The 26,943-nt window shown below is 38.7% G+C and overlaps 1 protein-coding gene across 19 annotated transcripts in view; it reads right to left on the bottom strand.

The window, feature by feature from the left end:
* PRDM5 (PR/SET domain 5) overlaps positions 1-26,943 on the bottom strand; it is a 192,796-nt gene that overhangs the window by 99,043 nt on the left and 66,810 nt on the right. For all 19 annotated transcript variants that reach the window (XM_021101643.2, XM_084973071.1, XM_084973074.1 and 16 more), the window contains one exon: positions 24,836-24,958. In XM_021101643.2, the coding sequence (XP_020957302.1) occupies positions 24,836-24,958 (123 nt within the window). The remainder of the gene's footprint in view (positions 1-24,835; positions 24,959-26,943) is intronic.

Raw genomic sequence — 26,943 nt, 5'->3', positions numbered from 1 at the left:
AGGAGTGATTCGCAAGTTCAAAGCAATGAAGCAAATCTAACCATTAATTACAATTAATTAAATGAAATTCCTGTAATATTTAGAGCATTCTTAGAAGTTTATGAATTTCATACTTTCAGAAACACAAAAAGTTATTTCTAATTAAGGACACAGTTAACTTCTATACAACTGCTTCACTTAGTGCAACAAAAACAAAGAAAAACCCACGGACACTCAGCATAAGAGAGGTTCCTTTTTAAATTAACTCAGAAACAGTACTTTCCAGGGTTTGGAAACTACTTGCTAAGAGAGTCATCTCAAGCAATAAAGGACTCACCTAATGAAGATTTCAGGAAAAAGTCATAAATCTGAGTGCTTATCTGATCAATACCCAAGAAAGTTAATTGAAACGTCTTTCCAGTATATTAGTCATTAGTTTTGTGATGACCTTCACAGCACCCAAAGAAGATAATAATTTTTAATTTTAAAACAAGAAAGCATGAACTTAAACTTCAATCTAAGACACAGCATGCCTATTTAGGGGCTCTGTAATAAAATAAAAATTTAATATACTAGTTAAAACTTTGATTTAAAAAAGGTAATGGCAGCGTTACAAGCTCCAAGGATCAACTACCTGTTCTGTCTGTAAGCCAAACATGTAAGAAGTGGAGCAAAGTCATGACAGGTATTATCCCAATCTATGTGTTTAATGGAGATGTCTAGATATCTTTCTACATATAATTCCTACCACTGTCCAGACCAAGAGTTTCCTCATTTGTTACCACAATAGTTTTAAGAATTATTCTCTTGGGCGTTCCCGTTGTGGCTCAGTGGGGTACAAACCCAACTGGTGTTCAGAAGGATGCAAGTTCGATCCCTGGCCCTGCTCAGCAGGTTAAGGAACTGGCGTTGCTATGAGCTGTGGTGTAGGTCACAGATGTGGCTTGGACCCCGTATTGCTGTGGCTGTGGTGTAGGTCAGTAGCTGTACCTCCCCGATTCGACCCCTAGCCTGGGAACTTCCATATGCCACCGTGTGACCCTAAAAAGCAAAAAATAAAAATTAAAAATTAAAAAAAAAAGAAGTATCGTCTTGAATTGCTTCCTTGCCTTCCAGATTTAATCACCCAAGAACTATTCATTATATTATTATTCTTGTTCAAAACCTCCAACTGCTAGAAACTGCCAGATTTCTAATCCCTAGAGCTCTCAAGCTCTCTGGGATGATTTTCCCCACCCCATCCCAGGCCCAATCTCTTGCTGTTTGGCAAGAAGGATTTAAAAAGCAATGACCCACCACTTTGAGACTGAGTCAACTCCTAGTTGTCACTAGGCTAGCTAAGACCTCCAGCTTCTATAACTTTTTGCTTAATATCTGATTCTAAAACATAGGTATAGTTTCTGGTCATTGCATTTGTGGCTTATTCCTCTTGAATACAGCTCCTCTGTAACAAAATCACTCCTTGTATTTACATTTTAGGGATTATCTGCCTTTCTAAGACTTTGCCTAGGGGCTAGGGTCCTGTTTATAGTTCCTGTCATTGGCTCCAGGTGATTTTGCTGAAAATTCAACTTTTAACTAGAAGAAAACTACTCAACATCATCGTCTGTTCAAAAGTAAATATTCCTCAATCATTGGTTTTCTTTGTATAGGTGATCTGGATACAACATAGAGTGATTTTACAACTGTTATACATCTCTTGCATTACTTACTGTCTATCATTCTGAATCTTTTGTTTTTAGTTTTGTTTCGCTTTGCTTTATTTTATTTATATACCATCTTCAGCTAATTATGTCTGCAGTTTATAGTGTCAAAAAATTGCAACAGCCTAAATATCAACAAGACAAATTGGGGAAAAAAAAATGTCTAATAATTGTTTAAAAGATTTATCAGGGAATTCCTGTCATGGTGCAGCGGAAACAAACTGACTAGGAACCACGAGGTTGCGGGCTCAATCCCTAGCCTTGCTTAGTGGGTTAAGGATCCAGTGTTGCTGTGAGCTGTGGTGTGCGTCACAGGTGTGGCTCGGATCTGGTGTTGCTGTGGCTTAGGCCGGTGGCTACAACTCCAATTCGACCCCTGGCCTGGGAACCTCCATAAGCCACGGGTGCGACCCTAAAAAAAACAGAAAGATAAAAAAAAAAAAAAGATTTATCAAATGTCATTTACAGGGAAAAAGAATTATTACATTTATCCATGTGGCTCCAAAAGAAAAAGACATCAACAAAAGTGAAAGTAGACTTTGTTTCTAAGTAGAAGGAACGGTTTTGCCTAATTTTCTGCTAGTCCATATGTTATGCATTTTCTAGAGTTAACAAATGTTACTTCTGTAGTAAAAGGAAAAATAAATAAACCAGGTTCCGTGATACCAAGAAATGGTACTACATAGTGACTAAGAGCACACAGGCTTTGGGCTGGTCAGGCTTCAAGTCTCTCTGTATGATTGTTAGCTGTACAACCGAGCAAACAGCTTAATCTCTGAAACCACCCATTTCCTTAGCTGTAAAATGGAGAAGATGATGATGCTTATTTCATAGGTTGGTTGTGAGGGTTAAAGGTCAGAATATTTGTAAAATCTAGCAAGGTGCTTGACACAAGGTAAGTATTCACTAATGGGAGTTACTGCTATTACTACTACTACTACTACACAAATCTTGAAAGTCAGTGGTTAAAATAGTCTTTTTTTTTTTTTAATTTGTTTCAACTCGATGGTCACATAAACAAAGTTGCTTTGACAATGGTGCTTTTGAATAAATTTAATTTGGCCAGATTGCTCGCAGCGAAAATATAATTCGACTTCAACTGTCTTCCTACTAGAGCACTGAAATGCTCTTGATTTCTGGCTACCATGCTCTGTTCACTGGCTAACACACTAATGTATTACTCCGATTTTGACCTCAGATACCACTTGGTGGCTGAACTATACTACACTCTAAGTGACCCATCTGTTGTGGGGTTTCCCACAACATGGGGCTTTCAGTGATTCTCCCAGTCTTGTCCCCAAGTATGGCTCCAATGAATTACCCAGATGGTAATCTGAGCCCATTCTGTCCTCTCATCAACAACTCTCCCTCACATGAACTTGCCTCCTGTTCTTCAGTCTGACTGTTACGCTTCCTCTCAGAAAACATGGAGCTCATTCCTCCTTAGCACGACTGCAAAGGCGCCCCCTGGCCTCCCTGCTACAACTCCCCACCATTGTCTGAGACACAGCTCACTTTCATCCTCCATGAAACCTGGAAATCTACTAAATTTATGAAGGTTCTCTATACAAACACCTTAGCCTCAATTGGGCACTTACTTGTACTTTATTTTTATGTTTTTTTTCATTTAATTCATGTAATCAATGAAATTCTAAGTGTTCCTCTAGTTTCCCCAAAGATGGTTTCTTCAAGGCAGTGACCAAGAATTGTCATGGACCCCATATGGAATAAATGATACTCATAACAGTTGCTCAATATTTTGCACAGTAATATAGAACATTAAAATTCCTGTATCTGCAGAAAAATAGCACTTAATAATAGCAAAAATTTACTAATATTTTCCTTTACATGCCTTTGGTAGGAGGCTATTCCAATGATCTGGGTCACTGGCAGTGGTGACAAAAGAGGATTATGGTGGGGGGGAAATAGTGGAGATGGTGAGAAGTAACCGGATTCTGAGTATGATCTGAAAAGAAAGCTGACACCATTTCCTGAGAGACAGTATATAGAGTGTGAGAGGAGGAGAAGGGTCAAGGCAGAGTACAAGGTGATTCAGTTTTCCCTGAAGCGTTCACAGATGTTACTCTATTTCCTAACAATTCTTAAGAATTCAAACTTAAAACACCGACTACAAATTTTTGCTTTGAATTGCTATCTTCTCTGTATGTATAAATGTATTTTCATGTAGTCCTTCACACAGGTGCCCAAGAGTATTAGTCAATCTAGCCAAGTTTTTTTTTTTTTGGTCTTTTTGCTATTTCTTGGGCCGCTCCTGCGGCATATGGAGGTTCCCAGGCTAGGGGTCCAATCGGAGCTGTAGCCACCGGCCTACACCAGAGCCACAGCAACGCGGGATCCAAGCCGTGTCTACAACCCACTGAGCAAGGGCAGGGACCGAACCCACAACCTCATGGTTCCTAGTCGGATTCGTTAACCACTGCGCCACAACGGGAACTCCTAGCCAAGTTTTAAGGCTAATTACTATTCTTCAACAAATCTGCAAAGTAAGAGTCATTCAAAATTCCTAAGTAAAAAAAATATATTTTATACCTTTTCAGGGCTGTACCTGCGGCATATGGAAGCTCCCAGACTAGGATTCAAACTGGAGCTGCAGCTTCCAGCCTATGCCACAGCCACAGTCACACCAGATCCAAGCCACATCTGCGACCTACAACACAGCTCAAGGAAACAATGGATCCTTAACCCACTGAAAGAGGTCATAGATCAAGCCTGCATCCTCATGGATACTAGCTGGGTTCGTAACCCACTGAGCCACAACAGGAACTCCTCCCAAAAATTATTGTAGACATTAAACTACTTGCAAAGTTCTTTCTTTGGACAGCCAATGCATCCCAACAAGAAAACCAGAGTAGAATTTTGATCTGTTTTTTGAAGGAAGATGAAAAAAATAGCAGTGGGTGGACTTTATTAGATTCGTCACTTCAGTAACATCACAAATGATGAAATTCAGATTTATGGGCAAATTTACATACCAAAAAACTTCTCTGAATATCCTGATTGTGAGGGTTTTTGAAACAAACTTATGTAATGAAGATTGAAAAATCCACAAAAAAAGAAATAATCAGTCCAGGATGATTCAACAGAAAAGTCAGAGGTAGTGCCATGTGCTACAGCTACTACAGAGCATTCTCTTGAGGCAGGGGGCGTCATCAAAATTCATATGCACTAAAAGAATCATTTCTGAATTCAGGAAGTATAGAGGCGTAGCCATATGAAAATAGCTGTATTTAACTGTCACAAATTTTGAATGAGTTAACTTGGTGTAACGGTCTTAAATAAAAATATTATCACCAATATCAGTATCTCATCCCACACTACTAAACTATTCTTAGCTTACCAGGCTATCCTACTACACTGACTGGGAAGTTCCACCCCAGAAATCAGCCCATGGGTAGTGGAATCCCAGTCCCTACCCCAGAGCAAGAACTCGGGCATGGGGAGGAATATGAGGACAGTGGGCTTTAGAACCAGACTAGGAACTGATATTATTCTGTCACTTGCTGGCTAAGTAGGCATCTTCCTTACCCCTGTGGGCCTCAATTTCCTCATCCATGAAGCAGAAAAAATAAAACCCCTAAGCTTATGCCTCGGACCTTACTGCTAATTTCTGAAAAGTGGCCAAGAGCACTTAGAAGAAATAACAATATCTCACATCGATATAGCACTTTGTCGTTTTCTAAAGTTTTTCGTGTATTTTTATCTTCAGAGGAACCTTGTGAGGTACGGATGGAAGTGCTAAGCACACTGTGGACAGAAAGACTCTGCTCTGTAGTCAAACTTGACTTGGGATCCAAATACACAACTTTTTAGCTAAACATTCTTAGGGAAATGTTATCTTAGTTTCTCTCAGTCTCAGATACCTCATCCATAAAATGAGGCCAATAGTTCTTACCTCAAAGAATTGTTTTGATGGTCAAAAAGAATAGGACATAAAAAGCATGTCTGCTATTCAGCAGGCATTTAGGGGATGATTAGCATCAGGGTCCATCTCTAATAAGAACTCTTCCAACCAGCCCACATCTCACATATGGAAAAACTGAGGCTCAGAGATGATAAATAAATTGCAAAGATCACACAGAGTAAATTTCAGAAACAGTCTAGAACCTGAGGACAGAACCATAACCATGAGAAAAACTGGCATGACTAAGTCAGGAATGACATAGAATTAGCTGATCTATGCAGCTATAATTTCAGTTTTACTGGATAAAATATTTTCCAAATAAGCCTAAAATAAACCAGTGTATTTAAGGGCTAAAGGAAATTAGAAAATAAATAATTTTTTAGTCTGTTTATTTTTCAGTAACTTATAAAGTAATTTTCTTTTTTGTGGGTCAGAAACTGGGATCAGAACCTATTATTTACCATGTTGCCTCAACCTCATGCACAGGAAAAACTTATACTCTGTCAACTATGTACTTCTGATTTTAATATATTCTTAAGAGTAGCTACCTATATGTGGTACTCCAAGGAAAAACACTTAATCAGGAGTCAAAAGATTGCTCTTTTGGCTTTCCCACTCTTGGGCTCTTTCTCCTTAGGCAAGTCTCCTATCACCTCTGGAAAATGATGGAGGTGAATTTTATTATCTCATTCTTTCCAGAGCTGGTTTCAATCACAAGTAAAATAAATGCATCTTTATGAGAGCCAAGGCACCAAATCTAAAGGGAAAAGTAAGTATACAGGTTGATGTGATCATTGTTTTTCCTCTCAGGCCTCACCCTACTGGAAGGATGGCTGGATGTAACTGAGAGAAACATTTAACCAGGATGTTAAGGAAAAGCTGGAATAGACAACCATGGGAGGTTGGAGGGCCCCTCTTTGGAAATCACATAGAATGATGCAATCACATAAAATAATGGTAAGACTTTATCGATGTGACTGCTTCTGCAGTGTGGCAATAGTCAGGACCAAGTGAACTAATCATGCCTTCCAGTCTAATTCTTTCTGATTCTATCACTATCTCAAAATATTTACTCCTAGATAACTGGGAGATTTATCTAAATTCCCTCTCTTCCTTCAAGATCCAACATTACTTATAAACCTCGACTTTCTCTGACAATATGCCCATTGCCCCTTCTCAAGAACTACATGCCTCACTAGGATAGATTTCATGAACTCATGTGTCTGAGAATCAGTTCTGCTATTTCAAAACAGCAAAAGTAACTGTCTCTTGCTTCATGGAAATACTAATCCTCACTGTGTGAAAATAAACCTAACTTCAGAAGAGGCCATAGGTGACTTGGTATTTCAGCTGTGTCTGACTGTAACTTAACTTGGTTTTTGTTTACTTGTTGGCAGACTGTTTCCCACATGTGGACTATGTAAGAAAAACCATGATTTTGAAATTGGCAAAGGTGCAATTCATTGTACTGAAAAAGCAGTAAGTTGTGAAAATCCAGACTATCTAGCAAAGATGACTAATAAGTAATCAACACAAAAGGAAATCATCTTCAAAACAATTCTTGGTCTTACAAATTCCAGCAATCTATACCAGTGTGGGAGAAAAAAGTTTGGACTCCTAATCAATAATCAGCACAAGTAGGAGACAAGTGATGAATGTGGAAAAAAGTATATATAATGAAATAATAAGAATTTCATATTTAATATCCTCTCACTTAACCCTTTCTTACTAAAATCCTGAATGGTCTCAACATCATTTCCATAGAGTTCAATGTACAAAACTCAAAAACATCAGGATAAAAGTCATTTCCACAGTAAAATTCACAAAATACACCTATTAATGCTGATCTAACAATAAAACAAAAAATCCTTAAAATGAGACAACTGTAACGCATCAAAGCATTGCCATTTATTCACCATGCCCCCTCCCAGTAGGAGGACTGAACCAAGTGTCCATGTGGCTCAGAGTGCTGCCTGTGGGGGTGTGTACTGTATCAGGTCTGACCAGGTGACTTTCACTGACCCACGAATGTGATTGGAAGCAAAGTGAACCATGCCCAAGGGGAAGCTTTTAGAGCCATCACATGTTTGGGTCATTGCTCTTTCCCTTCTGCCAGGAAAATGCAGGTCTCTGATAAAGGCTTTCCTTCTGACAGCATACGGAATTGAGTTATGGATAGAGTTGCAGCTACCAGCCTATACTTGTGTGAACAAAAACCACTTGAACCGCTAAGAACTTACTGTTGTTTGTTAGGGCTATAAACCACTAAGAATTTAGGATTGTTTTCAGAGCCACTTTTTTGTCAAAAGTTGGCTGATATAATAATTTCAGCAAAATAATATTTTTAAAATAATTTCTTTGGGAGTAAGAAGAAAACATCTTCCAATCAAGGAAAACAGTGTGAGGCAGAAAATGACATATGTATTTAAAATAGTGAATAGTGAACGTTAAACTAACTTTATGTTTAGAATGCATGCATTAAAGATACTACAAGAAAAATGAAGTTTCAAAAAAATGCAAATAAAATTGTCTTTTCTAATCATAGCTCATAATCAGCCACACAGCAAGACAGCAATTTAATCTGATTCCTAAGAACGGCATACTATATTAAACAAAAAATCAAGTACATAAATAAAGAATGTCAATTACAAATCACTAACACATATTTTCCTTTGAGCGATTTAAGCAAAGATAGCAATGTTGGAAGCATCTTACAAAATAAATCAGATATCACAGAGAAAAAAAAAAGTCGACTGAAAAGATGAGAAGAATAAAAAGAAAAATTTTCTACCTAAAAAGAGAAGTGACACGATCCTAAGAAACTGGCTCTTTGCAGAAAAAAAATCTATACTTTGACAGGACAAGAGATTTTAGAATAAGATAATGCGATGGAGAAGAGGGTGGCTGTTTTATATGCAAGGGATCAGAAGGTATATTGTGTTCCTACAATATATTTGCTCTATTTTTTATATATAACATATACAGGTGGCTATTTACAGTTATTATAAAATATTGGCTATATTCCTGTGTTGTACAGGGTGTCCTTTAGCCTATCTTACACCCACTAGTTTGTGCTCTCCACTCTACCTCCCTCAAAATACCCCTCCCTCCCCTCCCCACTGGTAACCACTAGTCTGTTCTGCGTATTTGTGAGTCTGCTTCTTTTTGGTTATATTCACTAGTTTGTTCTATTTTCTAGATTCCACATGTAAGTGATATCATACAGTACTTGTCTCTCTCTGACTTATTTCACTTAGCATAATAAGCATGTTGCTGCAAATAGCAAAATTCCATTCCTTTTTCTTTGCTCTATTTTATAGTAGAAGCTCTTTTAACTGGACCTTCAGTTAACTGGCTCCCAGATTTACTTGACACGCCGCATAAAACTGGTCGAATGATGACTGGTTAGAAGCAAAATGAACCATGTCCAAGGGAAAACTTTTAGAGTCATCACATGTTTGTGTCACTGCTCTTTCCCCTCAGTGCAGAATCCTTCTAGTTTTATGATTTCCTCCCATTTTTTATAATTGCTTTGCTTTGTGTAATTTGACAAACTTTTTACAGCCTTACCTTTGCAGTATTCTAGCAAAACTGGATACTATACAAAGTGTTTATTTAAAAAATGTATATGGTAGCAAATAGTGAGAGAACCTAAATGCAGAATAAAAAGGTTTTCATCATAGATCAAAAAACTAGCAAATAAATGTGTATTTATAAAACAAGCAGGAGTTCCTATCATGGCTCAAAGGAAATGGATCGGACTAGGAACCATGAAGTTGCAGGTTCAATCCCTGACCTCATTCAGTGAGTTAAGGATCCGGCATTGCCATGAGCTGTGGTGTAGGCTGAAGATCTGGCACTGCTATGGCTTTGGTGTAGGCCATCAGCTGTAGCTCTGATTAGACCTCTAGCCTGGGAACCTTCATATGCTGTGAGTGCAGCCCTAAAAACAAACAAAAAACTCAAGTAAAAGTAAAATAGTTGAAATATCAATTCTATAATTCCTATTAGGACAATCTTTTATTGATTGATTGATTGTCTTTTTAGGGCCATACCAGTGGTATATTGACGTTCCCAGGCTAGCTAAATCAGAGATGTAGCTGCTGGCCTACACCACAGCAACAGTGGATCTGAGTCATACCCGTGACCTACACCACAGCTCAGCAATGCTACATACATCCTTAATCCACTGAGCAAGGCCAGGGATCAAACCCGTATCCTCATGGATATTAGTCAGGTTCACTCCTACTGAGCCACTAACCTTTTAACTTAATTGACCAAATACTGGTCAACATCATATCAGAAAAGAGTTTCAACCAAATCATTATATAAGCAAGTCTGAGCTACATATCTACAGGTACCCCACACATTCCTCCCTAACCATCTATGCTGTCCCTATCAAAGTACTGACCACCTTGATGTTTATTTATTTTGTGGTATTCCTGTCTAGGCTGTAAACTGAATAGGAGAAGGGACTAAACTACATAAGAATTAGCTAAGCGGACGCCTCTCCTTTCACCCGGTGCCTCCCTTCCCCAAAGACTGTTAGCTCCCTGAGGGCGGGTGCTATATATCATATGCCTCTTTGTATGAATCTCAACACAATACTGACATAGCACCTTGTTCATGGGAGTCTGTCAACAAAGGATCTGCTGAATTGAACTAAGTAAGAGAAAAAAAAGTGTAATTTCCTTTTGAATTAATAAGACAGTAAAAGCAAGAATGTCATTCAGGAAAGTGAACTCACTACAAAAACAGTTGTAGAATACATTTCCCTGTCCTAACAAATACTCAGGAACCCAAAAGTTAGCCAACAATTAGGAGCACTTTAACCAAAGGGAAATAAGACAAATTAGACTAGCATATGTGCTTCCCACAAAGAATACCAGAGTCAGGCCAAGCATACCCCACTTAATATACCAAGAGTTAATTTTAAAAACCTATTAGAGAAATAGAACATTCATTTGATACATTTACATAGCACATAATACAGAGTATTATGAATACCTACAGAATACCCACAACTCACAAGAATACCCATATTTGTTCCTGCCCTGAAGGACTTCAAATGCTCTCAGTGGAAATAGAACAAATTGGTTAAATTATAATAAAGAACAAAAAGGGCCAAGAAAGTTGTGCAGAGAGGAGCAGCTGTAGAATTCTGGGAGGCAGTTTTACAACAGCATTTAAAATTCACTCTTAACCTTGTAAGCTGGATGGGTTTTGACAAGATAAGATCATAAGTAAATGGGTTTATTAAAGTAGGGAAAAAAACAACATAGGCGAAGCCACAGCATTGCAGAGGGTGTATTTATGCTATGAATAAAACAAACTTAGCTAGAACATTGAGTATTCAGGAAAAGTTGCAGAAACTAGACAGAAAAAGCAGCTTCAACAGTGGAGGGACTGCAAAGTTAGGCATAGAATAAATGTGCCCTGTGAATTGCAGCATTTGAGGAAAATTATAAGGCAACCCCATCAAGCTAATATGACAGGGAAAAAGACTGAAAGTAGAAACCTTTAAGACATTTGTTCATTTGATCAATATAATGGTATATTTTATGTGTCAACTTGACTGGACCACAGGGTGCCCAGATATTTGGTCAAACATTACTCTGGGTGTGTCAGTGTGAGTGTCACTGGATGAGGTCAACAGGTAAATCAGCAGACTTGAGTAAAGCAGACAGTCTTTCACAATGTGGGTGGGCATCATCTAATCAGTTGAAGACCTGAACAGAATAAAAGCTGGCCTACCAGTAAGAGACACCTGCTGCTTGACTGCTTTTAAAGTAGGACACTGGCTTTTTTCTGCCTTCAGACTCAAGCTAAAATATTAGCTCTTCCTGTGTCTCAAGCTGAGCGCCTTTAGGCTTGGATTACACCACTGGATATCCTGGTTCTCAGGCCTTCAGACCCACACTGGAGCTCCACCACTGGCTCCCCTTGGTCTCCCACTTTGCTGACTCACCTGCAGCTCTTGGGACCTGTCAGCCTCCACAATCATGTGAGTCAATATCTTACAATGAATCACTTTATACGCGCGTGCACACACAAATATTGTTTCTCTGGAGAACCTAACTGATATAATCAAACTTAAAGGTTTTTTAGTGTTACAATAAAATTTATTTGAAAAAAACTGAAGGTATATTGTAAATAACTTGTCAAAGAAAACATACTTAGACAAAAAACATAACATTAAACATCCTATAGATAATTTCAGAGTGATAATCCTAAAACATCAGTAACTCTTAATTCTACATTAGGTTTTTGTATTTTTTGTTTTTTTTAGCCATGCCTGTGGCATTTGGAAATTCCCGGGCTAGGGATCAAATCTGTACTAGAGCACTGACCCAAGCCACTGCAGTGACAATGCCAGATCTTTAACCCATATGGCATAAGAAAACTCTTACCTTAGTTTTTATTTTAAGTAAAATGAAACACGTCTGATAGAGAAAAGTAATTCATTTGAAAGGAGAGTTTTTTGAGCACTTTATATACTAAGATCTATGCAAGGACTAAGTATAACACAGTGAAATAAAACATATACAGTACCTATCCTCAAAGAGCTTATGGACTGGGAGTGGAGTCTGCCATTAATCAATCACCAAAGAAATGGAAGGTGATTTGATGAATAAGAGGACAGAGGAACCTGGTGCTAATGGAGCATGTAATGGAAAGTGTTGACCTCCTCCAGGGTTCAGGGATGGCTTCCTAGTAATGTGCCAACTTAGCTCAGATTCAAAGGACATAAATAGGAAGAACCTGGCAAAGGGAAAATGCACATGTGGAGGAAGTGGAAGAACTCAGACATTTAAGAGCTGGCAAAAAAGTACAAGCTGCGAGTTCCCACTGTGGTATAGTGGGTGAAGAATCTGACGGCACTGGCTTGGGTCTCTATAGAGATGTAGGTTCATTCTGTGGCTCAGTGGAGTGGCTTAAAGGATCCAGTGTTGCCACAGCTGCACCATATGTCACAGCAGTAGCTCATATTCAATCCTTCGCCCAGTAACTTCCATACGCCACAGGTGCAGCCATTAAAAAATAATAAAAGTATAAGGAAAGAGAAAGAAAGAGAGGGAGGGCGAGAGAAAGAAAGGACGGAAGGGAGGGAAGGAAAGTTAGCTGGCTTCTGACTCTTCTAGATAAAATACTATCAGGCTCAGCATTCCTCTCTCTCTCTGGGGGAATCTAGATAGCAAAATTACATGTCAGAGTAACTGGGGCAAAAAGCTCTGCTCCACCACTTTTAGGCTGTATAAACTTGTATTCAGCATTTTCTGCAAAATGGGTATACTACTACTACTTTGGGGGCAACTATAGGGATTAAATGAAATAATGCTAGTGCAAAAATTCTAAAAATTTTTACAGTGGGCCAAAGTGGCACAGTGTGAAATCTCATTTCATAAGCATGGATAAACAGTTTTCATATGTTTTATTTTCACTCACTGATTGACTTCCTAGAGGTAAAATTATCATGGGATTTTCTGTGGGTTTCAGATGATGTCAACAGTGTTAAAATACGTTGCTCAACAGCAAAGTGCAATGAAATAGATGATTATTTATGTATCATCCTTGCATACAATATGACGTTGGTCCTACCATGATTTAAAACAAAGAAGAATATATTTACAGAAGTTTAATGCAAACATACAAATGGTTGACACTAAGCATTTTAAATCTGATAATGTAGAAAAATAAAAGCTACATATAAACATGCTACATTCCAAAGTCCATAAATGGACATGGAAAAGTCACACAGCGAACACTCTCAAAAGCCTAGCTGGTGGAGTTCCCGTCGTGGCGCAGTGGTTAACGAATCCGACTAGGAACCATGAGGTTGCGGGTTCGGTCTCTGCCCTTGCTCAGTGGGTTAACGATCTGGCGTTGCCGTAAGCTGTGGTGTAGGTTGCAGACATGGCTCGGATCACGCATTGCTGTGGCTCTGACATAGGCCGGTGGCTGCAGCTCCGATTCAACCCCTAGCCTGGGAACCTCCATATGCCGTGGGAGCGGCCCAAGAAACAGCAAAAAAAAAAAAAAAAAAAAGCCTAGCTGGTGATACATGCTCTTGTTTGAAGAGTAGGGTTAGTTCTCAGCAAGAAGTGCCAGACCCCATTTTGTTCCTGTCTACTGTCTGAAAAACTAAAAAAGAAAAGTGTAAACCACCATAAAGGGTACACAGCCATCTCTCAAAGGACTTAATCAACCACAGGAAAAGAAAGCAGGAAACACTGCTGCTTTAATCTCTGCCCACTGAGGTGAATTAAATAAAATGTTCACTAAATACCAACTTAAGAAATCACAGACACATTAGTTACCTGATTACCCAATTAATCAGGTCCAGGAGGCCCTCAGTACCCCCTTATCCATGGGTTCTCCACCCATGAATACTCAGGGCTGACTGTCCTAAACCATCTTATTACAGATAAGGGATTTGAGCACCCACAGGTTTTGGTACACAAAGGGGTCCTAGAACCAATTTCTGGCAGAGACCTGAAGGATGACTATATAATAAAATGTGTGTATAGTTTTGACATAAGTCAGTCAAAATAATGATAATATTTAATTACTTCTTGGACTCCTGTTAAATAAATCTCCAGGTAAAAGGAAAGGCAGCCTTTCTTCCTTCCCCAACCCGTTTTCATTTCTCCCTTCCTCCCTTTAATAGTTTTAATAATTAAAAAATACATTTTATGTATTTTATATATGAAATTTATGTTTAATTTCTCCCTCTTATAAATGAGGTACTCATGCTATTTGCTTCACTGCATCTATAACAAATACCTCTTCTTTTCATCACATTGTTTAGCACCTGAAACATTTTAAGCTTTCTTCTTAGTTTCTAATATATCTCTTCTTAAACCTCGTAATGACATAGCCTGGTTCCAGTGTTTTTAATGCAATGTTGATTAATTCTCAAATACCAATTTTTCACTATTATATGTGTTAAGTATGATCTGAAAGAACCCCACCACCTCACAGCAAAGACCTCCTTCCCATTAACTTGCCACTGCATTATTCTAAATCCCAGGTTTCTGAGTTAGTTCAGACTGGACTATCTGGTTGTTACTCAACAGATATTAAGACTCTCATTGTTTGCGGTCGTATCTGTAAAAAGACCTGACATAATGATGAGGAGCTACTGGCCACACGGTCGTCTGGCTAAGAGATTAAAAACACTTACCCAGTAGACTGAAATGTATATGCACATACCAGTACTTAGCACAGAGAGAGCAAAAGCGTGACATTCTGCCAGACCAAATACTCACAGGAGTTCAAGTGGAAGCATTTGCTTTCTGTTATTTCACAGGAAAAAGACCCAAGAGTCTTCCAATGATAACGAGTGTGCTACTAAGTGTACCACATTGGGAAACAGGGGAAAGAGTAAACAGAGGAGGCAGGTCAGCAAGCACTCACTGAGCTCCACTATCCACGTTCCTACAGGGTGGGGCAGTGGAAAAACAAAAACTGACACCGGTTGTTCTTGAGGAACTCATGCTAGTGACGAAAATACATATGTAAATAAATCATTGCTCAAAGTGGGACCATGAATATTTTATATAGGTTGGGTTTCTGTTCTGGAGGTATGAGAATTATTGTTTTCCACAGTAGTGATCTGGGTCAGGGATCAAACCCACGCAGCAGCAGTGACCAGAGCTGGCGCAGTCTCAACACCAGATCCTCAACCCACTGCACTACAGGAAAACTCTGAAAAATATTTTTAATGAAGTATCTTTAAAGTTCTAAATTTTAAAAGTTTTAAGTTAAATATTAAATAGGATTTAACACTACCTGAATAACAAAGTTTCTTTAAAGTTCTAAATTTTAAAAGTTTTAAGTTAAATATTAAATAGGATTTAACACTACCTGAATAACGACACATTTGATTTAAATATTACATATAAAACAGGGATTGCTCAATTCTACATGAAGACAAAGCTGAAGACAAACACTTCAAACCTGGCAGGGACAGTGGTAGTGAAAATACCTGCTAACATATACTGGCACATACAGGGGCCAAGAGGTTTGTGTATGTTATCTCATTTAACCCAACCTTTACAAAAGTTCAGTGAGGTAGGTATTACCATTAACTCATAAAGAGGAACAGAGTTTTAAAGATTATTTTTATCGCTGTGAAGACAGAAACTAGATCATGTTTTTAACAATAACATCTTCAAAGTTGAGCAGAGGCCCTGGCACACAGCAGAAGGAATGAACTAAATACACTGCTCAGCCAGTGAGGTTAAGGGCCAGGAACCTACTGCTTAAAATTGCCTTCTTTAACAGTATCTGAACTGGCTGGGTTCTACATTTTTCTGTTTCTATATTGAGGCTTTGTTTTGTCAATGATTCTGACCTTACCTCATCCCTCAGTAATCGCATTTTCCCTACTGATCACTGCCTTGGCGGGCCTTGACAATGACCTCCTAACATGACCCACCTCCTGGTATCCACACTCCTGTGCAATCTCCTCCTACACTGTGCCATGCTGTTTTGCGTCTATGGTCATCCTACAGAAATGAGGGTATCTTACGTCATTTCTTTTTCTTTTTTCCTTTTTTGTCTTTTCTAGGGCCACACCTGCGGCATATAGAGGTTCCTAGGCTACAGGTTTAATTTCACCTGTAGCCGCCGGCCTGCGCCAGAGCCACAGCAACACGGATCCGAGGCATGTCTGCGACCTACACCACAGCTCACAGCAACACCAGATCCTTAACCCACTGAGTGAGGTCAGGGATTGAACCTGCAACCACTGAACCATGATGGGAACTCTTTTTTCTTTTCTTACGTCATTTCTAAAATTAGGTTATAAAATATTGGTGCACTCTTTCACACCACTCTCTCTGGGAGAAGCAAGCTACTTTTCTACGTCATTAGGAGCCCTAGAGAAGGCTTACATGGTTAAAAACTGAAGCCTCCTGCTAATAGCTAGGAGTGAACTTGGAAGTGGAATCTCCAGCCCTAATGAAATCTTCAGAGACCAAACAGCCCCTGACTGCCTGACCACAACCTTGTAGGAATCCCTGCGCCAGAACTCCAGAACCACCCAGCTAAGTAGCTCCTGAATTCCTGACCCTCAGAAAATGCATGAAATAATAAATGTTTGTTTTTTTAAGCTGTGAAACTGTGGGGAAAATTTGTTACCCAGAAATGTATAACTAATGAAATCATGAATACATACAGATAGATAGGCTAAATAAAAATAATTCCAAAAAATAGCTCAAAAGAACCTTTGTATGAGTCAAAAGGCAACAACACATTCTATTTTATTGCTGGGTGACACATGCACACTGGAAAGCAGGTTAGTCTTCACCAGAGGTAGCAGAAAAACCTGTACAGTTTGTGGATTGAAAGGCACAGAAAGTCCTACCTACTAAAAAAGTTACCCTACACCTAACTGGCCATGCTCTGATTCTGAAATATTACAGATTTTAATTTCAGGGGATCTAAATATTATCTCATTTTTAACACATTGGCTAGCAGCTCAGATGAGGAGAAAGGAACTAAAGGGAAAATCGGCCAGGATGGATATTATCTAGACATCATCTTTATATGAAGGAGAAGGTGCAATGCTTTGTAGCAAATTAAAGATAGTTTGGGAAATTAAAAAAGATCAAATAGTTCCTGTTGTGGCTGAGTGAGTTAAGAACCTGAAATAGCATCTATGAAGATGCAGGTACAACCCCTGGCCTTGCTCAGTGGGTTAAGGAGCAGGTATTGCCACAAGCTGTAGGACTGGTCATAGATACGGCTCAGATCTGGTGTTGCTGTGGCTGTGGTGCAGGCCTGCAGCAGCAGTTCTGATTTGACTCCTAACCCAGGAACTTCCATATGCTGCAGGTGTGGCTATAAAGAGAAAAAATATATATATATCAAGACATATGTTATATAAGTAACTCTAAAATGTATTTTGCAATTTTTTTTTAGCAGTTTCAAAAACATCTAAATATTCAGACATATGGAAGGTTTTTAAAATGTGAATTTACTCCTTTATAACTTATCTCGGCTCTAAGGTATCAGAGCACAAGGGTTCAGAGAGTAGAAGGGAAGACAGAGTACCAGGTTTCAAATCCTACCCACCTACCCACAGGCTGTGTTACTTAGCCTCTCTGTGCACCCTCATGAGACAAAGGCGGACAGTAATTATAGTATGTTCTTCATTGGTTATAGTAAGTATTAAATTTTAATACCTATCACCACTTACTGGCATAGGGTATACATGCAGAAAGTGTTAGCCACCATCATCATCAACATCATTAAGAATTAACTCATATTTCAAGGTTATCACTACATATCTTGATGATATTTCTATACATACTCGTTTTCCCTACCAATACACTGCAACCTGAATGAAAATAATTGGTAAGTAATAAAACTCCCCTACTCCCTGTGCGAACATATGGCAACAGGAAGGCTTATATTTAAAACCTCAGAGGACCAATTACTTGTAATTTTAATTTAGTTTAAATTTTTGCCCTAATGAAGACAAGTATGTACCTTACCAGAAGATAATCCATTAAAAGAGAGACCTGCAAGTTATTTAACTGATATTTTTATGGAATAATTGAAGAAAATCTCTAGAGAGCTGCACCTTACAATTTTGTAACAGATTCTAGAAAATATTGTAGGACGCCATTTGTATAAATCTGACAGGAAGAAACAGAAATAGAGCAGAAACAGAGTTAGAAGAAACAATGTATAGCTTGCAATGTAAGTAATAAATCTTTCGATATTTCTTTTTCTTGGTTGTTTAGTTGGTACTACTGCTATTTGCATTCTACATCAACACTATTTGATAAGCCTGGTGGATCTTAGTGGCTTGGAGTCCTACTTGGGCTTTGAAAACATCCACATTGGAGATCCATTATTTGGAGATCCATTATTTGACCTCCCAGCTCTGCCATATTAAAATGTCATGTGTCTTCAAAAAAGACTCTGGGATAAACTGCCTAAGTCTGTCCATCCCTTCACAAATTAGCTCTCCTGGTAATGAGGAAACAAAACTGACACTGGAATTGGGGTGGAGCTATGTTGATAACACAAGCTCTGCTCAAGGCCCTCTCAACTTATTTAGACCATCCCTGCACTATGACACCCCTCATCAAATAGTGCACCAAGACCCAAATGTTTCTCCATAAGCTCCTTTTTCTTAGAACAACCAACCACCTCTCCATTTATGTTGATAATATGTTGTGAAAAGTTCCAAGGAAACATGTCCTTCAGAACATGAGAGAGAACTCTCTATTTCTGAAATATCCAAAGAATTCCAAGTTTCAAATTCAAATACCATAACTTTGTAATGAATAAATTATTTTCTACAAAAAGAGCAACAATTTTTTAAATTCTGCAAAACACTGAGTAGGTCAATTATTCTTTTAAGTATTACATTTTTTTCCTTTAGTGTAACAAAATTAGTATTTAATAAGAATCACCTATTTTTTATGGAGTTTAAGAATTCTTTTGGTTCATCTGAAGCCACATTTTTCATGTTCAGAATTTTTTGGTTTAGTTGGAAATAGTTTTCATAGATCTGAACATACAGTTCATCTGATCATTCTGAAAAGTGTGCGTGTGGGAGGAATTGTTTGCTTACGAGATCCTTCAATAATTCAAATATTTAAATCATCATTTCCAAAGCAAATTTTCCAAAATCAAATAAATTGCAAACTAGAAATATAGTTGCGTCTTTGAAAAGGAGTCCCAATCCTCTGCCAAAACAGACCTCAAATTTTTAATCCCTCATCCAAAAAAACTGGACCAAGTATTGACATTTTCCACCAAGCAAGCCACATAGCCACAAATGTTTCTCATTTACTCCACTTCTGGGACATAAGGCTCAAATAAAAAATTTCCTGAATACCTCAAATTTTAGATTCAATTTGGAATGCAAGTGATTCATAATGTTATGCAGGAAACATTATGATCTCCCCTTACCAACTCAATGTTCCTGTAATGTGATCCTCAACAGATCATCCAACAAATCAGAAGGCTGACATCACTGTCAGTCATGCGACCCAACTATTAAGCTCTCTGTCCCTAGCTCAGATGTGGCTTTGAATCCTGAGCGATTCGCTATTCCAGCTACTGTTCAAGTAAGAAAGGTGTTACCTCAAGGGAGCTAACAAAGGTCCATACCGTCCTCCATGGCAAGAAAACTGGTAACAGCACACTCAACCCCCCCTCAGGAAAGGCTAATGGCAAGAAAGCTGGTAACAGCACAATCAACCCCCCCTCAGGAAAGGCTAAAACCATGTTAAAAGGAATTAAAGGCACTGTCATCACTTTTGCGTTAAAAAACTCTCATAATGACCTCTGAACAGACATAGCTTCTAACGAAATTCAAGTGCGAAACTTCACAGAGCCTCTAGCTAGTTTATGAGTCCTATTCTAATTCCACTTTCTCTTTACCCTCTTAGTAAGTCAAAGAGTGATTTCTTGGAGTGCCACAGAATAGTCATCTTTTCTAGATTCCTATTTTCTTTCAAGGAAAGAAACACAGTTGATATAGAAGAGGAAAAGTACCACTGAATACACCAGATGAACATGAAAACTAAGACTTAGAAATCATCGTTAATAAAAAGGAGAGACAGGTAGATAGCTACACCATGATGAAATAAATAGGGCATAGAGTAGTCAGTGTGGGCAGCAAAAGATGGAGACAATCACTTTCTGACAGCATTCCATGAACTAAAGAATCCAGTATAAACAAAATGTACAGTTAAGGAGAACTCTTAAACAAAGATAACCTGAGGGATTCTGAGGCAGACTCAAAGCTGGGCATGTAACACTTCGAAAGCTTAGGCAGATGGAGAGAGCTACTGATGGCACAGCAATAACAGCCAATTGGAAGAAATGCCCAAAAAGGAATTAGAAAAGCTTAAAATCATTATTTAAGCACAAGGAGAAAAGAATCCAGTTTAAACAGAATAATATTCTCTAAAACACAGTGAAGAACCTACAAAATAATGGGTTTGCCTAAATTACGTTTCATGGTTCTATAGGCAATTCTGACTGATATTGGTAACATTTACAAAGACACACATAAACTGGGTCTATATATTAAAATTAGGATATAACTGAAGATTCTGTGAGATGAATTTACATCAGAAAACCATGAAAAAATATAAAATACCTGAAAAAAATAATGTCTACATATTAAAAGATCAATTTAAATGTGTAATTGGATCAGCGCATGCTATGAACAATCTAAAAAGTGGCCTGAATATAGCTAGCTGCCGAAAGATTCTATTTTCCATCCTTACCCAACCCTTTGGTAGGAGTAATCTCCCATTTATCCATACAAAAAGAAATAGAGGATGGAGGAGAAATGGAGAAAGGACAGCTTGTTCAATAAGTGGTGCTGGGAAAACTAGACAGCCACATGGAAAAGAATGAAATTAGAACACTCCCTAACACCATACACGAAAATCAACTCCAAATGGATTAAAGACCTAGATATAAGACCAGACACTATAAAACTCTTAGAGGAAAACATAGGCCAAACACTCTCTAACATAAACGACAGCAACATCTTCTCTGATGCACCTCTTAGAGTACTGACAATAAAAACAAAAGTAAACAAATGGGACCTAATCAAACTTCAAAGTTTCTGCACAGCAAAGGAAACCCTAAACAAAACAAAAAGACAATCCACAGAATGGGAGAAAATCTTTGCAAATGAATTGACTGACAAGGGATTAATCTCCAAAATTTATAAACAACTTCTGCAGCTCCATACCAAAAAAACAAATAACCCCATTAAAAAATGGGCAGAAGATCTAAACAGACAGTTCTCCAAAGAAGACATATGGATGGCCAAGAAACACATGAAAAGATGTTCAACATCACTCATTATTAGAGACATGCAATCAAAACCACGATGAGGTACCACTTACACCAGCCAGAATGGCCATCGTCAAAAAGTCTACAGACAGTAAGTGCTGGAGAGGGTGTGGAGAAAAAGGAACCCTAGTACACTGTTGGTGGGATTGTAAACTGGTGCAACCACTGTGGAAAACAGTATGGAGAGTCCTCAGAAAACTAAAAATAGAACTCCCATTTGATCTAGCAATCCCACTTCTGGGCATCTACCCAGAGAAAACCATGACTTGCAAAGACACATGTACCCCAGTGTTCACTGCAGCACTATTTTCAATAGCCAAGACATGGAAACAACCTAAATGTCCATCGACAGAGGAGTGGATCGAGAAGATGTGATACATATACACAATGAAATATTACTCAGCCATTAAAAGGAATGAAATACCGGCATTTTTAGCAACATGGATGGACCTAGAAATTATCATGCTTCTCTCTGCATATATGCCTGGCACATAAAAAGCTACAGAAGGATACACACCATTGGAAGGAGAGAGAGGAAGAAAGAATAAACTTTTTCTTTATAAAAAATAAAAAAAAAAGGAATTATCATGCTGAGTGAAGTCAGCCATACAATGAAACACCAACATCAAATGCTTTCACTAACATGTGGAATCTGAAAAAAGGACAAGCTGAACTTCTTTGCAGAACAGATGCTGACTCACAAACATTGAAAAACTTATGGTCTCCAGAGGAGACAGTTTGGGGGGTAGGGGGATGTGCTTGGGTTTTGGGTTGGAAATCCTGTGAAATTGGACTGTTATGATCATTATACAACTACAGATGTGATAAATTCATTTGAGTATTAAAAAAAATTTTAATGAAAAAAATATATAAAATACCTGAAAAAAAATTATGTCTATATATTAAAAGATCAATTTAAATGTGTAATTGGATCAGTGCATGTTATGAACAATCTAAAAAGTGGCTTGAATATAGCTAGCTGCTGAAATATTCTATTTTCCATCCTTACCTAGCCCTTTGGTAGGAGTAATCTCTCATTTATCCATACAAAAAGAAATAGTAATCACATGGGTTATCCAATACTTAATTTGTACTGAAAAAAATCTGGTGAGCTAATAACATCAGGAAATTAAATATCCTAAATGACTGTGTTTTCTGGTTACTTTAAAAGCTAATTCTGGGAGTTCCTGTTGTGGTCCAGCAGTAATGAACCCAACTATAGTTTCCATGGGGAGCAGGTCCTGGTACCACTCAGTGGGTTAAGGATCTGGCGTTGCTGTGAGCTACGGTGTAGGTCACAGACATGGCTCAGATCTGGTGTTGCTGTGGCTGTGCTGCAGGCCGGTAGCTGTAGCTCTGACTCGAGCCCGGCCCGGGAACTTCCGTATGCCAAGGGTACAGCCCTAAAATTAATAAATAAATAAATAAAACCTAATTCTGTGCATTTTCTCTCTTGACACTGTCAGTTTTAGATTCAGAATTGAGTGAAATCAGTATAATTCTAAGTAAATGATTACATAGCTCTCAGAATATTTTATGAAGAAATAACATGATTTATATGAAACTTCTAGAATAGTGCACATGGTAAATAGTCAAAGAATTGTTACTTCCCTTATTATTTTCCTTTCCTTCTTGCTTCTGCCAACCATTGGCTTTGCTTCCTCTGCTGGAGTTCAGGATTCAAAAGCTGAGTTTTCACATGTGATAAGTCAATTTTCCAATAGAATATGATGTTTCTTCATTCTCTTAACAATCTGTTCCTTGAGTTTTAACTACATGAGTCCTCTGAAAATGTCTTACCTTGACTTCTTCTCTTTTGTAATTTCCACAAAGGGATCACCTAAGTTTAACTCACAGGTTGTATCAGGGCCTAAAGTTGGGTGCAGCACTATACTAAGAATATAGGGATACAGAATTCAGTAACATTGTTCCCACCTAGGACAGTTTATTTTATGTGTCACCTTGACTGAGCCACAGGGTACCAGATAGTTGTTACTTTGGCTGCTTCTGTGAGGGTGTTCTTCCATGTGACTTTTTTGTTTTGTTTTCTTTGTATGGATGTACCTGCACCAAGGGTCTCAAACTGGAGCCGCAGCTGAGGCCTATTACACAGACAGAGCAAAAACTGATCCAAGCCACATCTGCAACCTATGCCGCAGGCATGGCAACATCGGATCTTTAACTGGCTGAGCCACAACAGAAACTCCTGAAATTAACCTTTTAATATATTAATTTGAGTAAAGTCACACTGCCCTCTACAATGCAGGTGGGCCTCATCCAATCAGTTGAAGCCTAAAAAGAACAAAACGGTGTCCCTCCCCCAAGTAAAAGAGAATTATTTTGCCTGATGACCTTTAAAGTGGAAGATCTACTCTTCAGGCCTGACACTCTTTCAAATAGGACGACGATTCTTGCTAATTCCACAGCAGCCTTCTGGTCATCAGATTGCAACTAGCTATCAGCTCTCCCTTGTTCTACAACAACCTGTGCCCTCTGGACTCAAAGTAGGACAGTGGCTTTGCAGATTTTGGACCTGCCACCCTCCAGAACCACATCTCTGTCTATCTCTTTCTCTCACTCTCTGGATGGATGGATGGTTAGACAGACAGACATCACAGACACAGGTACAGATGTAGATATACAGAAACAGATACACAGGAGTTTGTTTTGACACAGTAGAAACGAATCCGACTAGTATCCATGAGGATGCAGGTTTGATCTCTGACCTCGCTCAGTGGATTAAGGATCCATCATTGCCATAAGCTATGGTGTAGGCTGCAGACGTGGTTCAGATCCCACGTTGCTGTGGCTATGGTGTAGGCCAGCAGCTACAGCTCTGATTCAAACCCTAGCCTGGGAACTTCCATATGCAGTGGGTGTGGCCCTAAAAAGCAAAAAAACATACATATAGATACATAGATCCTACTGGTTTTGTTTCTCTAAGAATCCCAAGTAATACAATTCCTCCAGAAGCACAAAGCATAGTTGTAGAGATATACCCAAGTAAACTCTCCATGAAGGCTTTCCCAAACAATAACACAGAATATTCTGCTATGAGCCAAATAAACCACCAAATAGTAAAACTATCAATAAACAGTCACTGAATGAATTAAAAGTACTTGGAAGCAGAATCTGCCAAGGACAATATCAGACCACGTAATTCATTCCCTCAAGAATTCTCATAAAGTGAGTGATCTGGTGTCAATTTACAGCTAGGCTTGCCCTTTCCTGCATATGCTGACTAGATGAGATTTCTCTGCTTTTATGAGTTAGTTACTGTTATTTGAAGCAGGTCACTGGGAAGTAAATTTAAAACAGGGAGTAATAGTTATAAATTAGTTCATTCTCCTCATAGTGCAGAGTACAAATAAGAAGCAAATAAGCTCACTTGAATGGCAGCCAAGTTCTTCTGCTCCTGAGATGGTGCCTCATGAACAAAGCGAAGCCAGTTGGAGTGTCGTGGGTTGGTAGCATCCAAAATGTACAGAACTTCTCCCTTACTCCCGCGAACCTGAAACACAAAAGCTCCTGAATTTATACTTGAAGTCAATATTAGCCAACTAAATAGATTAGCCCTGCTAAAAATAAAAATATATTTTTCATAAGTATCACCTTTCTTATTAGCAGGTGTTGAGCAGATACTGGATTAACATCCATTCTTCCCCTTAAACATATCTACAAATAGAGCCTACTCTTCCATTTGGCAGATGTCTACATGATTCACAACTATAATCAACTTTCAGAAACATCCTATGCTGATAGCTCTTTTCTGGTCAAAATTATTTATTTGCAGATATATTTTAATATATGTATTGCAATTGCAACTATTCAGGGGATAACTATAATTGCAACCCACCCCCTTTTTCTTCACAGAAGAGGTAGCACTGCTTGGTACCCCAAGTGGAAAGAGGAGGAGATGGAATAATCCCTTCAGTTTCTCTCTCCACCTACCTACTGAGTCACTTCCGTATAAGGAGAGTTTATGAATCTAACCAATGAAATCTGACATCTACTGGGTCACAATTTCACATTTTTAACTAGTGAATGAATAAAACAAGTTCTATTTTGTCTTCTTATGGCCTGCTCATGTCTTGCTGACAAAAACCGAGGCTGTTTTCTGCTTCATGCCATAAGCCCTGCTAATCAGATCTACTCAACTTTCAACTGGATAGAGGCAGGTTACTGCCAAAGGATCAGGTAGTCCATTGAACATTTTTGAATCTAAGTTGCTTCCAATCTAGCTTCTCAAAACCCCCACACTGGAAGGTAGTGGACACCTGCTCAGTTTAATAAAACATGTAGCAATCTCTATTCAATACTCTTCTAATATTTATATTCATTTGGAATCGAGGAGAGGAGCAAGGAGGAATGAGTGATTAGCACTCCAGAGCTCCAACACCAAGTAACACAAATACAGACCGTAAATTCCCCTTCACCGACTTGAGGTGGGGAAAACCAAATTCCAGATTTTCAAATTTGTATTTTATAAAGTAAAACACAATCGGCCTAATGAGGTATATATCTTCATGATATATTTGGACAATCATACACTCAATGAACAAACAGTGACAGAGTCCCTGTGATGGTTCCAGGCACTGGGAATCTTTCAGTGAACAAGACAGATGAAACCACTGACCTCAAAGCACTGAAGAGCAAACAAGCACAGAATTTAACTTCAGGTAAAGTGCTTCAAAGACAATTAAAGCACTGAAGAGCAAACAAGCACAGAATTTAACTTCAGGTAAAGTGCTTCAAAGACAATTAAAGCATAGGAAGAGGAGCTCCCTGTCTTGGCTAGTCCAACTAGTATCCATGAGGATGTGGGTTCGATCCCTGGCCTTGTTGAGTGGGTTAAGGATCCAGCATTTCCATGAGCTGTGGTGTAAGTCGTAGACATGGTTTGGATCTGGCACTGCTGTGGCTGTGATCTGCGCTAGCAGCTGTAGCTCTGATTCGACCCCTAACCTGGGGACTTCCATATGCCACGGGTGAGGCCCTAAATAGACAAAAATAAATAAATAAATAAATAAATAAATAAAAATAAAATAGGAGGAGGATGCAGAGTGAGGGGAGGCGGCACTACCAGATGAGGTGATCTGAAAAAGAGTTCTAAATGAAAGGAGGGCGCAGGCCAGGGGAAAGCTGGGAAGGAGTGTTCCCAGGTTAGAGGCAACAGCAAGGAAAGGGCAAATAGAAAGGCCCTGAGTTGAAAACAAATGAAGAACAGCAAGAAGGCCATGAGGCTGGAACAGAAGGAGCAACCAAGAAAATGGTGGGCGAGATCAGACAGAAGGGCACAGGCCAGATTGTGTGCTCACCTGCAGACCAGGAAGCCACCTCTAGAGGTCAAGTTACCCAAAAGCTGCCATATAAACACGTGCTGCATGCACTGCAAAGACTGGTATTTCAAGATTCTAACATATACTGTCTGGGAATAAAATGCTCCTAGTGTCTTATATCTGCCTTGTTTCCCAAACAATTCCTGTATTCTTAAAT

This window comes from Sus scrofa, chromosome 8, assembly GCF_054392235.1.
Source record: "Sus scrofa isolate SSC_HxYL_T2T_F1_AM1 chromosome 8, Sscrofa_HxYL_maternal_Yorkshire_Landrace_v2.0, whole genome shotgun sequence".
In the NCBI taxonomy this organism is placed as follows: domain Eukaryota; kingdom Metazoa; phylum Chordata; class Mammalia; order Artiodactyla; family Suidae; genus Sus; species Sus scrofa.
Note: the sequence above shows the minus strand (reverse complement) of the source record. Positions and strands in the feature narration are given on the sequence as shown.